At 49.1% G+C, this 14333-nt stretch overlaps 1 protein-coding gene across 2 annotated transcripts in view; it reads left to right on the forward strand.

Moving 5' to 3' along the window:
* The first annotated feature begins 274 nt into the window (after positions 1–274).
* Positions 275–14333, forward strand: part of ASAP3 (ArfGAP with SH3 domain, ankyrin repeat and PH domain 3) — a 60107-nt gene continuing 46048 nt past the window's right edge. For both annotated transcript variants that reach the window (XM_055138936.1, XM_004603427.2), the window contains exon 1: positions 275–587. In XM_055138936.1, the coding sequence (XP_054994911.1) occupies positions 459–587 (129 nt within the window). In that variant the 5' untranslated portion in view covers positions 275–458. The remainder of the gene's footprint in view (positions 588–14333) is intronic.

The raw sequence follows: 14333 nt of genomic DNA on the forward strand, positions 1-14333 counted from the left end.
GGGCTCTCAGGGGCCGGGGCGACCTGGGGACGGGGCCTAGAGGCAGGAGGCGGAACATCCAGACTGGGACTGTGCTCTCAGGGTCCAGGAGACTTGGGGGTGGTGCCTAGAGATAGAAGGCGGGGCATCTAGATAGGGGTTGGGTTCTCAGGGGGGAGGCCTGGGGGCGGGGCCCAGAGGAAGGGGGCGGGGCATTCGGACAGGGGTTGGGCCCTCCGGGGCGGGAGGCCTGGGGGCGGGGTGGAGGAGCTGTTGGGACCGGGAAGCTGTGGGCTCTGAGGCGGCGAGCGGACGCCGCTGTGACGGGCGAGGACAGTCGGGGGCGGGGCGGCGCGGAGGGGCGGGGCGTGCGGAGGCCGGGACGGCGCGCCGGGAGGCAGAGACTTGCCCAGCGCGGTGCTGCAGAGGCGCCCCTCTCACAGCTCCCGCAGCTCCGGCGCCCTCGCCCCGCGCCCGCCATGCCCGAGCAGCTCAGCGTCGCCGAGTTCCTGGCCGTCACCGCCGAGGACCTCAGCTCCCCGGCCGGGGCCACCGCCTTCGCCGCCAAGATGTCCCGATGTCGGGGGGCGGCGCTGGCGCGGGAGGAGGTGAGGGCGTCGAGGCGGGAGGGGTCGGGAGTCGGGTCGGGGCTTCTCTCTGACCTTCCCAGCCTGACCCGAACTGCCAAGGTCCTTAGCGCCTCCACAGGAATGTGCCTCTCCCTAGGTCTGTGATAACCGACTGCATCTCAGACTTCTGCGTCCCTCACCGTCGAGGTCGGGAGGGCGGGGAGAGGGACTCGTGGTCGCTGCGGTGGTGGCAGACTTTACAAGTCGGGAGAAACCCCCCTCCCTCACCCACTCACCCATGCTCTTGGTGACCCGTGCGGTCCATGTGTGTCTGCACAGAGACTTACTGCTTCTGCTCGGGCTTTCGCGCTCGGAAATTTACAACTTTGTTCCCCAAAATTATTCTCCTCCGAGGTCCTTTCCGCCTCGGTTCTGAACTTTCTTTGCCCAGGCTGCAGGGAGGCCCCCTCCCTTGGCTGCTGATTGTGAGATCCGGCCGTGTTTTGGAATGAACGCGAACGGGAAGGTGCCAGGAGCCAGGTTCACCTTGGCCAGGGCAAGTTTGTACTCACTGCTCTCCTCCCCTCTCCTCTTTGTCTTTCCCAGCAAAGCTCCAAGGCCTTTTCTTTGGTTCTTTCAGACTGCCCCACCCATTCCCCTGCTCTTGGGAGTTCATTCCTCTTTTCCAGACCCGCTGCACTTTCCCCCCTGTCACTGCTGGGTGTATTTGAGAGCAGACACCCCGAGGCTTTGGACTCGGGGATGTGTTTATGCAGCTTCCTTGCAGAGAATTCCCTGAATCCCTTGAGGTGGCCTTTTGGAGGGGAGGAGTGGCTCCCCCTTCATCTTTTGTAAAAAAAGTACTGAGAACCTACTGTGGGGCAGATCAAAGCTCAGTAGTTTTGTAATACACAATTCTTAGGCCTCCAGTAACATCCCCTCTTCCTCACTTTGGCGGGCTGACCTCCCCCTCAGATCCATGTGCATCCCTTTGCAAGGATGACAGAGGTCTGTAAGACCATAGACTTTGGTGGAGACTCCCCTGTGTTCAAATTCTGACTCTAAAATTGGCCAGCTCTTTGAGATTAGAAGTCCTGGTCTGACTTCAGTCCCAATTTTGGCATCTGTAAAATGAGAATGACTACTTGTGGTGTTACATGAGGCAATGTGTATAAAGCCTGTTATCTTGATAAATGGTAATCAGATTAATTGGTAGATATCTTTCGGCAGAGACTGGGTCTCTTTTATCCTCAACTCTCTAACAGAGTACATTTGCCTACTTTTGGCATACATGTTTTAATTAAAATAAGTAGAAGCCAGCAATCTTTGGCTTTTTTCCTTGGGCCGAATCAATAGCTTGTTGCCTAGTTTCTTAAATTGCAGATCACAATCCCATGAGCTTGGGGGGTGAGGTGGGGGTTTACAAAACCGAAAGTGAGGTTGTGAAATATTTTGTTTAAAAAAAATATATGATTTATTATCAACAAACATTTGATGATTTACATATCTGTTTTATATCCATGGGGTTATGTAAAATGGGATCACAAGTGGAAAAAGTTTAAGAAGCCCTGGCTTAGGGTTCACTCCCACTAAATATGGATATTTTACAGTGAGACCACAGAGCCTCATCCTGAGCAGAGCTTCCTGTGGGTGAGATCCAGAAGCGTTGTTCAGTGGTCAACATCCTCAAGGCTTTCACAATTCACCCTACTCTCTGGGTTGTCCATCACATGTGAAATCAGAGCAGGAGCGCAAAGGCCTGGACTCTGAACCCTTTTCTGAACCCTTCTCTTGATGTGCTTTTCTGCCTGTGCATTTCTCATCTTGCTGGGTGTGGTGTGTGTCAGCACTGGTGTTTGTTGGGAGGGTGCAGGTGGAGTGGGGTACGGAGGCAGCCCTTGGAATGGGTCTGGAGTGGCAGACTCTGGGTAGGGCTTAACTTTGTTCCATTTCAAGCCAGACAAAACTTGCCCTCCTTTGCCTCCAGAACTTTGGTTTGATGCGTGCAATTGTTCAATTTTACAACAGGAAGGCATATGGCACCCAAACACAGTTTTTCTCTTTGGCATTTATTTTAGTGTCCCAAAAGCTAGAATCTGACCTTTGGATTGGACTTTCCTGTGGTTTCCTGTTTGATTTTGCATCTGTTTATATTTACATGTAGCTTGATGCTGGCATCCTCCCCCCCTTCACTATTTTTTGTTTTAATTGTGAAATGCATAAAATGTGAAGGAGTATTAAGACTTACAATCATTTTGTTAATCCATTTTCTTCCTGTTCTGGTACTCTTGATTGAGGGAAACACTTTATCTAGTGAGAAGACTAATGAGTCATTTTGGAGACTGGTGTAAATTGGTTTGGGAACCAATTTAGCCATCCTAACCTTTACTGAGAGTTCATGCTATATTGTGCTTCTCTGGGCTAAAGCAGGTCACCACAAATATGTGATCTTCAAAGACTTGTGTTTTTTTTATATGTAATGAAGTTTTAATTGCACAAAAGACTTCATATATATTATATATAATTTTCCCCCTTCTTCCAGTGCTGGGGATGAATTCTAAGGCTACTACTAAGCCACATCCCCAACCAGAATATAATGTTAATTAGAAATTTGAGAAGACATATTAGAAAAGGTGAAAGTCAGATCAGACCACATCTCATAAGTCCTATACTCTCCTCAGAGGTAACTGCTTGGGAATATGTATGCCTCCCAAGCTGTGTCCATAAAGAAAATATATTATCTATGAAGGGATGGTGGTTAGGAGGAATATTTATCTAAGTTGGTGTCATATTGCACAGTTCATTTTAAAACTTTTTTTGTTGTTCTCTGCTGTGCTGGAGATTCAAAATCAGAGCCTCACACGTGCAAGGCAGACTATGCATTGCTGAGCTACATGCCCATCTCATAATGCATAGATTTACATTTAATTTAATTAACTATTTTTTTTAAAGCAAGACTGAGGTGGGAGGGCCTCGGGTCATTCCCAAGAAGCTCTGGGGGCCATGCAGTGCCAGGGCTGTGACCCAGGGCTTCACAGATGCCAGGCACAAATGTACTCTACCACTCGTGCCACCTCTGCGGCCCCTTAATGTTTTACTGGAGTCAAATTTATCTTTTCCTTTGTGACTTTGCTTTTTTTCATTCTTGTTTTACAAAGGATCCATTCCTATTTCTTTATATTCTCATAAATTTTACATTCTGCTTCATTGTGGGTCTGTGTTTGTTTTGCAAATCGTAAGATTTTGCTTTATAAAAAATAATTTAAAATAATTGTGCAATCTTAGAGGTTATTTGCAAGAAGCATAGACCCTCTCAAGCTTGTTTACCTTGAAGGGAAGTTTGTTTTTAAGCACTAGAAGTGCCTCATAGGACTGCAGAGTTTTTTTTTTTTTTTTTTTTTTGCTTTTTTTTTTTTTTTTTGGGTCACACCCAGCAATGCTTAGGGGTTACTCCTGGCTCTACACTCAGGAATTACTCCTGGCAATGCCTGGGGGACCATATGGGATGCCGGGGATCGAACCCGGGTCGGCCGCGTGCAAGGCAAACGCCCTACCCGCTGTGCTATCGCTCCGGCCCCAGGACTGCAGAGTTTTGAGTAAAGGCCTCAGCAGGACCTCACTAGAGGCTGGAAGTGATCAGGAACAAAGGCAGCTGCCTCACTCCCTCTTGCCTTCTCTTGCCTCTCTTCTGCACGTTTGATCTGTGCTTTTACTCCGCTATCATCACATAGGCCCCACAGCCCAGCTTCAGCCCCCACAGTCACATGGCCTTGCTGGTCCAGCATCTAAAGGTAACCAAGCCTGTCTTGTGTCCCACTTCCAAGTTGCTGGCAGGGAGGTGGATGGACCAGCCCAGCTCCTGGCCTCATTCCAGAAGGCGGGTCTCCACCCCTGTTTTCATCAGCAGAGGTCATGGAGGGAGAGACCCAGGCAGGGTAAACATGGCCACAGAAACCTGCTCTGTGGGAGGGACTTCTCCCAGAGAGGGGAAGGGCCTAGAAAGCCCCTCACCACTGGCCCTGCACATGTCCATGGCAGTTCCACTTCACTGGAGCACAGGAGCTGATTCAGTAGCTTGCTCCAGGGAGCGTTTATGAGTTCATCCTGTTTTGAGCCTCCCTGGTTGGTGGCTCAAACCATGTGCACCTCCAGGTGCACATGAACCCCAGTTGAAACATCTGGGGAGTTTAAACGATGGATTGGAGAGCTAAAGGGATACAGCTCCACTTGGGGGGCCATGAATGCCAGTTAAGCATTTGGGCTGATGGCTGGGAAGTGCACACAAGGTCAGACCTGCAGATAGCCACACACAGGCAGTAGATTGGGGAGTGCTCCAGGCCAGTCCCTGTACGTAGATATATTGCTGAATAAAAGAGATACCCTTCCCCAGAGTTTATAGTCATGAGGAAGACAGAGACAGGTAAACAAGCAGGTTAGTAATTATACATTGTGATAAGTGGCATGACCCTTGTGCCCCTGGTTGAGGCCTTCTCAGAGATTTGGTCCTGCATGCTTACCTCTTCACATCCTTACCTCCCCTTGAACAAGCTCATCCACACCTATGGCCTCATATTTCTCCCCTCTTTTGGCAACTCACACAGTTGTACCTCCAGCCCCGACCCTCATGTCTAGCTGTTTTACTCTGACGTCTCAGTATATCTCGAACCGTGTTCCCAACTTTCCCCCTGGCGCTGGCCCTTCCAGTGTTCCCTTGTCAGCGATCACTCCTCCTCCTCTGTTCTCTTACCCTTTGAAAACCTCCAACTTCCACATGTATATTTCTTTATCAGGGATCATAAGTTCATTTGTAAACTTTGAAAGGAACATTAATAGTGAATAATGGTGTGGGGTGCTCCAGGGGAAGGGGGCAGCTTAAATAAAAGTTCCAAGACAGTAAAAGAACCTCTAGTATTTGTGACACTTGAAAGAAGGCCAGAGGAGCAGAAGTGATTTATGGATAATAAGAAGAGCAACATCGATGAGTGTAGCCAGGTAGGCAAAGGCTAGGTCATAGTCAAGCTTGAAGGCCCTGGTAGAGAGCTTGTGTTTTTATTTCTTTTTCAGATAAGCCACATGACCAAATTTCAGTTTTAAAAGATTATTCCACCTGCTCTCTGGAGACTAGATTGGAGGGGTAAGGAGAGGATCCACAGAGGCCATTACAGTAGTTCATGGGAAAGATGATGATTTTTTTTTCTTTATGGGCCACACCTGGCAATGCTCAGGCTACTCCTGGCTCTGCACTCAATAATGACTCCTGGCAGTGCTCAGGGGATCATATAAGATGCTGGGGATCAAACCCAGGTCAGCCGTGTGCAAGGCAAACACCCTGCTTGCTATACTATCCCTCTGGCCCCAAGATGATGATTTTGTGACTGGGACTGATGCAAGAGAAAAGTGAGTAAATGTGAGAAGCAGGGCAGATTGTACAACTAGGAATACCATGGTTTGATGATGGAGGACATGTAGGGAGTGGTCAAGAATGGATGGGGCTGGGAGAGAGTACAGAGGGTAGGGCCTTGCATGCGACTGACCCAGGTTCATTTCTGATTCCCTGAAACTGCCAGGGGTGTTCCCTGAGTACTGAGCCAGGAATAAGGCCTGAGTACCTCTGGGTGTGGCCCCCCTTCCTCAAAATAGTTCCCAAATTACTATTAGAAAGGTGTCATTTCCCCTTCATAAGGGAGGGGAGATCTGGGAGAATAGGTTTAAGGGAAAGTCAGGAATTCTGCTTGTACATAGGTTTTTGAAGCATCCAAGCGGAGCTGTGGATGTGTGAGTTGAGTTCAAAGGCAGATAGTGGAGATACACGTGTGAGAGCTGTCAGCATTGGAGATAGCAGGTTTCATTCTTTCATCTATGTCAGCGTCACCTGGCATCCTTCCCAGAGTCTGACTCAGTGGCTGTGTCTTAGGCTTCTCCTTGCAATAGTAGAAACCACGGTGAGTTGATTTAACCGAAAAGGAGTTCACTGAAAGGGAATATTCAGCACTTGACAGTATTTCTGGGAAGCCGGAGAACTAGGGCAAAAGGCAGCCAGGATCTCAGTCAGAGTCACTGTCCTGCACCAGTTTGATGAGGATACTGTTGCCAAAAGCTAAATGTCACAGTCTGTACTTTTGCCTTCCCTGTGAACTGGGCCATCATCATGGCTATTGTCACTAGCACACCTTCTACTTTCTCTGCTCCTGATTCAGTCTATTGACCTAACCTTGCTCATCTCCTGGATCCTAGCTGCAAGCGAGGCTGGAAAAAAATAGAATTTGGTCTTGTCAGCTTTTACTGGAGGGAGGCAAGCTCTCCTGACTGGTGCAGCAAGTGATTTTTCTGATGTATGAGGGAAGTCAGATGCCAGACTGACTAAAATGGCGATTGTCCTTGGGGGCAGGTTTGTCAGAAGGGTAGCTGAGAATCTGCATTTAACTTAATTTATTTGGGGGGGGGGTGTTGGTTCACACCCTGGTGGCTATTCTGGCTCTGCTCAGGAGTGACCCCCTGGCAGTGCTCAGGGGAACATATGCAGGGATCAAACCGGGGTCAGCTGAGGTCAGGGCAAGTGCCTGGTCCCCTGTGTTCTTGCTGTCCTGAGAACTTGCATTTTAGCTGGCAGCCCAGAAGATGCTTATGTAGACGGTCTGCAAAAACACCTATGCATATATTGAATTCACTGGTGTTTAAAGGTTGTGGGAATGGACAAGAGTGCAAGGGAGAGGAATGAACGGGGCTCAGGATAGAGAGATGGAATGGGAAGAGGAGTTCATAAAAGAGAATGAGGTGGAGCTGCCAGTGAGGACAGAGGGATGTCAAGGCACTGTGGTGCCCCGGAAGGTAGGAGAGGAATGTTTGAAGAGGGTACTGCTTAGCTTTGTCAGAAACCACTGAGATGTTCAGAGGTAAAATAAGAGACACCCTGATCCTTTGGCCTTGGCAACACATCGGGCACAGACAACCTTCAGAAAAAGCTTTGTGCTGTTTTTCCTTCTGAAGCTGCCTGAGGAATCAGAGGAGGGAGCAAATGAGAAGTTTTGAAAAAGACCCAAGATTTGGGATGATGGTGAAGGACCTGCACCAAGAGTATATTCTAGGGCTGGAGTGGCTAGGGTATTTGCCTTGCATCTGGGTTTGATCCCCAATATCCCCAATTCCCCTGAATACTACCAGGAGTTATTTCTGAGTGCCATATCAGGATAACCCTTGAGCACCACCAGGTGTGGCTCCAAAACAAAACCAAAATAAAAAGGATTTTCCAGTCCCTCTTTTCATACATGACCGTGTCTATAAGATGTCGGAGCCTCTCTGGGGTCGTCAGCTTCAAACTCAGTCTTGAAAAATCTACTCCCCAAGTTTCAGTCTTCAGTGCTCACCTCCTTAACTGGTGTTCCGTTTCTGGCCACTCGGGACAGAAACTGGAACTAGAAACTGGAACTTTAGGTTAGAGCAGATGGGCTTTTTCCTGATGGCAATCGGATAGTATGAATATCTGGTTGGCATTATAGGCCCTGCAGGGGTCTGTCTAGTGCTTGGTCCTAGAGTATATGAGGCAGGGAGGCCCACAGGTCCATTGTGAATACCCCAGACTCTGAGGCTGTGCTCTGGGCTCCCTTTGTCCTGGGACCATTGTGACTGGGTTTCTTTGGGATCACTGAAGATGCTGTGGAGGGCATGGCAGTCCAGATAGGAACAGCTGCCAAAAGGTCTCTAACTGAAACTCATTGACTTTCACTGAGCTTTTAAGATTTTGAGGTGCCATAGGCTCTACTGATCCACTGAATCAAAATCTCCCAGTGCTGAGGCTTGGGTGGAAAGCCTTTCCCCAGGGGGAGATTGTGTGTGTGTGTGTGTGTGTGTGTGTGTGTGTGTGTGTGTGTGTGTGTGTATTTGCCACACATGGAGGTGCTCAGGGCTTACACCTGGCTCTGCTCTCAGGACCACTCCTAGTGGGTAATCAGGGACCTTTGCTTTGAAAATAAATCTCAGATCTCAGTAAATGAAGTTCTCGGGGTGACAAGCAATCAGGGTAAAAGCTTTGGGGTTAAACCACTGCATGCCCACTTCATATTAGCAATAAGTTACAGTCTCTTTATCTCTTTATGGGACAGTTGCTGTGTACAGAGGTAGGTAGGAAGTTTCTGGGGGTGTGGGGATAACAAGACAAAGTCCCCATCTGAGAAGAAGGATTTGTTCCCATGGAAGAATGCCTGACATCCCACAGCATGTGGGTGCATGATTGAGGTCCGTGCAGGGCCCAGTCCCTGAAGTCAGACAGATCTGGATTGAGTTCCCTTTGATAGTGTGACCTTGCGTAAATAACACGACCTTTCTGTATCTCAGTTTCCCCGTCTACATGTTGGGGTCTTGACTTCCTTAAGGGGTTGTTTGAGGTGATTTTATTTAAGCAAAAAGACAAATATTGGGACTGGAGTGATAGCACAGCGGGTAGGGTGTTTGCCTTGCATGCGGTGAATCCGGGTTCAATTCCCAGTTTCCCATATGGTCCCTCGAGCACCGCCAGGAGTAATTCCTGAGTGCATGAACCAGGAATAATCCCTGTGCATCACGGGGTGTGACCCAAAAAGCCAAGAGAAAAAAAAAAGACAAATCTTATGTATCTTGCAGGTGTTTGGGAATGAGCCCACTTCTGGAAAAGAAGATTTCCCCCTCAATACTGCCTTCTGCCTATCACTGCTTTCCCTGAAAAATAACAGTGCCTGGGCTGGAGTTATAGTGCAGCACGTAGGCGTTTGCCTTGCATGGGGCCAACTTGGGTTCAATCCCTGGCATCCCATATGGTCCCCTGAGCACCACCAGGAGTAATTTCTGAGTGCAGAGCCAGGAATAACCCCTGAGCATCTCCAGGTGTGACCCAAAAAGCCAATAAAACCCCCCCAAAAAACCCCAAACAGTGCTCACCCAGCGTAATTTCTCATTCTCTTTCCTCCCAGTCCCTGGCAGCTTTCTATGTCTACGGAATTGCCTATTCTGGATATTTCATATCAGCAGAACCCTATGGAACCCTAGCACATGGCCTTTTATAGCATCTTTCAATCACATCAGGTTTTCAACGTTTTTTCATGTTGTCTGGATTGCATTAGAAATAGGGATCAGATACAGCCCCAGGCAGTGTTGTCAGCATTTCCCATATATTTATTTCTGTAACCCCCATAAGGTAACGAAAGCATGAAGAGGTGACATAGCTTGGTCAGCAGGGTTGTCAGGTAACATAGAGGAGGCCTGTGCAACTGGGTGATCTGAGATTATTAAAATACCACTCAGTGATGACCTGGAATTCACACCTAACCATTATTAGGTACATAGTTTGTTTTGCTATAGCTTGCCTCTCTACTATAACCATGAGTGTCAAGGCCAGGATTTGGACTTGGGTAGTTCAAGGCAGGTGTGGGAGCAGTTCACCTCTTACTCCACTGATGATGCCTGGTGAGGCCCTTTTCAACCATAGGGGCCCCAATTTAAAGGTCTGAGGTGAGGCCCTGCCCTTGTTATCTTTCTGCACTCCAGGTGATTCCCTGAGGCACCGTGCACACATGGTTTTCTACTGGGCAGGGAGCTGCTATGCTGTCCTCCCTGTCTGCTGAGCACTGGGCGAGGTGCTTAAATGCCTGATCGCCTAGTGTCAAGTTAGATAGATGCCATTTTTATTCTATTTGGGGAAACAGGCTCAGAGAAACTAAGTCCCTTGCCTCAATTCACATAGCTTGGGGGTTTTGTTTGAGTTTTTTGTTCTTAGGCCAGCTATGCTCAGGGCTTACTCCTGGTTCTGTGCTCAGGGATCACTACTGGCAGGGTGATTCCTCAGCATCACATGCTCTTTGAACACCACCGGGAATAACCTCTGAGTACAGAATTGGGAATAACCCCTGGGGATAATGTGCAGTGCTGGGGATTGAACCCAGGTTTGCCACATGCCAGGCAAGCACTCTACTTGCTGTACTATTTCTCTCGCCCCCACAACTAATAGTTTATTTTTAATTTTTTTTTTTTGCCTTTTGGGTCACACCTGGCAATGCACAGGGGTCACTCCTGGCTCTGCACTCAGGAATTACCCCTGGCGGTGCTCAGGGGACCATATGGGATGCTGGGAATTGAACCCAGGTTGGCGGCGTGCAAGGCAAACGCCCTACCCGCTGTGCTATCGCTCCAGCCCCACAACTAATAGTTTTATTTGTTTGTTTATTTTGTTTTGGGACCACACCCAGCGATGCTCAGGATTTAATCCTGGCTCTGTACTTAGTGACCACTTCTGGTGGGCTTGGGAGACCATATGGGGGACTGGGAATCAAATCCGGGTGCACCATGTGTAAGTCAAGCACTCTGCCCATTGTGCTGTCACTCCAGCCCCAGTAGCTAATAGTTTTGAAACCACAGTTTGGATCAAGGAACAATATGACGTTACAACCAGCATTCTTGGGTTGGAGAGATAGTACAGGGTTAAGGTACTTGTCATGCACACTGGCTACCCCCAGTTTGATTCCTCAGCATCACATGCTCTTTGAACACCACCGGGAATAACCTCTGAGTACAGAATTGGGAATAACCCCTGAGCACTGCCAGATGTGGCTAAAAACAAAAACAAAAACTGGAGTCTTAACCTCTGCTGCTACAGAAACAAAAATAGGGTCTTATTAATATCTAAATTGCTCATTTAGCCATTCACTTACTCCGCAGATGCATATTTCTACCCATGTGCCAGGCCCTCTGTTCAGTACCATAGATACAAAGGCAGATGAGCCCGTCCATATCTGTTTTGAGTTTTCAGCCCTATAGGGAAATGTATAGTAAATAAGGGCCATGATTAGAAGGTCTGATCAAAGCCTGTAGTGGCACATGGTAGCATTAAAGCCAAGGGTGGTTCTGGAGGAATGTGTGTGTTGAGTGTGAGTGTGTGTATGTGTGTGTGTGATTTTTCTGTGTATGTATGAGAGCGACAGCACAGCACCTTTCACGCAGCCGACCTGAGTTCGATTCCTCCGCCCCTCTCGGAGAGCCAGGCCCGGCAAGCTACCGAGAGTACCGAGCCCGCTCGGCAGAGCCTGGCAAGCTACCCGTGCGTATTGGATATGCCAAAAACAGTAACAATAAGTCTCTCAATGAGAGACATTACTGGTGCCCGCTCGAACAAATCGATGAGCAACGGGATGACAGTGACAGTGAGTGATGTTTGAGAGCGAGTGTGTGTATGCATGTGATTATATGTGAGTGTGTGATTATGTGTGAGTATATATAAATGAGTATATATGTGTGTGATTATGTGTGAATGTGTTGTGTGAGTATGTGTGCATGTGTGTGTATATGAGTTGTGTGTATGTGTGAGTGTGTGTGTGTGTGAATGTGACTGTGTGAGATCTATAGTGTCAGTTCTGGTCTGGTGGGGGAGTGCCTTGTAAACTGAGTCAAGGAAGATGTGGTATTTACAAGGCAAAGGGAGAAGGGCTGTTCAGGCACCAGGAGCCAAGGCCTGTATGGAAACAGCGCAGCAGACATAGAAATTGCAGAAAGACAGATCCCTGTTTCAGGGATTAGTGATGACCTCAAGCTCACGTTGGGGGCAGGGAGGGATTCTTGCAGGCCTGGGAGCTAGTGAGTGAGCCAGGGAGACTTGGGACCCTGGGGCTCTTTTGGGAGGGCAGGACTGGGGGGAATTTGGGGCTGGGACCAGGGTTTGGAAGGGAATCTTCAGCAGAGTTCTTGCTTTCTTAGCTCATCACTGCTGAACAGTCTCTTGAGGAAAATCCCAGCCAGGAAACTTGGGCTTTGCAGAAGCCTCAGTATTCACTGAGGGTGGGGCTCCCTTCCTGCAGCCCTTCTTCCTCCCTGCTTCCTACCACCCTGCAAGGGGCAGCTGCTGAGACTGAGCTGGTAAGGCTGGACAGGTTCCCGGGACCGGGAGACGCCAGTAGGGGCCCCAGTAAGGGGGTGCACAGCCCATCCCAGGCTACGGCAGCGCAGGAAGGAAAACAACGAGAGGCAGAAGGCTCCTGAAATAATAAAGTGAGCTGGCTGGAGCCTTCCCTGTCACCGCCTAGCCCCTCATTCCCTGGGAGGAACAGGGCCAATGGGGGGTGGGGGCTGAAGGAGGCAGGCAGGGTCATTTCAGGGGCTGAGCTCTCTGCTTCTGGCTCCCAGACCTGGCAGGGGCGTCAGGCAGGGCTGGGGACTCCTTCCTCAGGGTGGGTGCAGACGGGGCCTGGGAAGAGCCCTGTTCTCTGGCACTTCTCACAGCCTCAGCTTGAACTCGTGCTGGGGGTGGTGCTTATCCAGATGGAAACCATTTGGGAACTTTTGTTCCTGCTGTTGGTTAGGGTTGGAGTAGCCTTGCAGTCACCATTAGCCTTAACTCACGTCCCAGAACATGACCGAGAAAGGGATTTGGAGGTCCTGTCTATCAGCTCTAAGTTATGTAAATAGGAGGGGGCTGGAGATGGAGCTCAGTTGTAGGCACTTGCCTTGCATGTGTGAGGTCCTGGGTTTGGTCTCTGGCACCATTTCCCCTCCCTTTCCCCCTCCCCATTCTCACACACACACACACACACACACACACACACACACACATAAATTCTTTCAGGCAGGGAGATAGCTTAAAGGGCTGGAGAACATTTGTGCATGTGAGAGTCCCAAGCTCCGTCCCTGGGACTGCATGGTCCCTGTTCACTGCAGAGAGTGCTCCCTGAGTGTCACTCTATGTGGGCTTCCCCCCAAATAATTGTACTGATGGGGAAACTGAAGCCCAGAGGAGGAAGGAACTTGCTCAGAGGGAAACAGAGGGGCTGGTCGCAAAAGCGGGCCTGAAATTCAGTGCTTCCTTCCTGGCCTTTTCCCCAGAAGCCCCTTCCCTTGCAGTGTTTCTGCTTTCTTTCTTTCTTTCTTTCTTTCTTTCTTTCTTTCTTTCTTTCTTTCTTTCTTTCTTTCTTTCTTTCTTTCTTTCTTTCTTTCTTTCTTTCTTTCTTTCTTCCTTCCTTCCTTCCTTCCTTCCTTCCTTCCATTTTTTCTTCCTTTTTTTTTTTTCTTTTTGGGTCACACCAGCATGGCACAGGGGTTACTCCTGCCTCTGCACTCAGAAATTACTCCTGGTGGTGCTCGGGGGACCATATGGGATGCTGGGAATCAAACCTGGGTTGGCCGCATGCAAGGCAAACGCCCTACCTGCTGTGCTATCACTCCAGCCCCCTGCTTTCCCTTTCAAGCTGCACTGCATCCAAAGGCAGAAAAAATGTGACCTAACGTAACCTGCACTACAACTGTTGGAGATAAGTGGGTCCTGGTGGGCTAAGCTTCATGGTTTGCTGTGTGTGAGAGAAAGCACGCTGGAGGCAGAAGGGCTCTTCTTGGAGCTACTTGCATGATCTTTAGCTCCAGCCTCACTTTCCTCATCTGTAGACTGGGAAGCAGAGTCCGTGCTTCACAGGGTTGTCCAAGGGAATAAACGACGTAACAAAAATGAGGTGCCTGCCCCTCAGTGAGCGGTCTGTAAGTGGGGTGGTAACAGGATTCGTGACAGGAAGCTGATTCATCTGGGAACTTGGGGTCCAAGTCCTCTTCCTATTTGGCCATCTGCATTGATTGGGCTGTGCTGTGCACCCTGGTTGTCCTGTCACATGTGCCTTTTCTCCCACGTGGGCAATGATTTGCAGCCATACGCCACAGTTGATCTTTCTACCACATGGGTTTATCAAGTCACCTCTCTCTCTTTTCTTGTTTCTCTGTTTTGGTGCCACATCAGAGACCCAAAACTGGGGTCTACTCCCAGCTCAGTGCTCTTGGTAGTACTGG

This window comes from Sorex araneus, chromosome 5 (genome assembly GCF_027595985.1).
Source record: "Sorex araneus isolate mSorAra2 chromosome 5, mSorAra2.pri, whole genome shotgun sequence".
Lineage (NCBI taxonomy): Eukaryota > Metazoa > Chordata > Mammalia > Eulipotyphla > Soricidae > Sorex > Sorex araneus.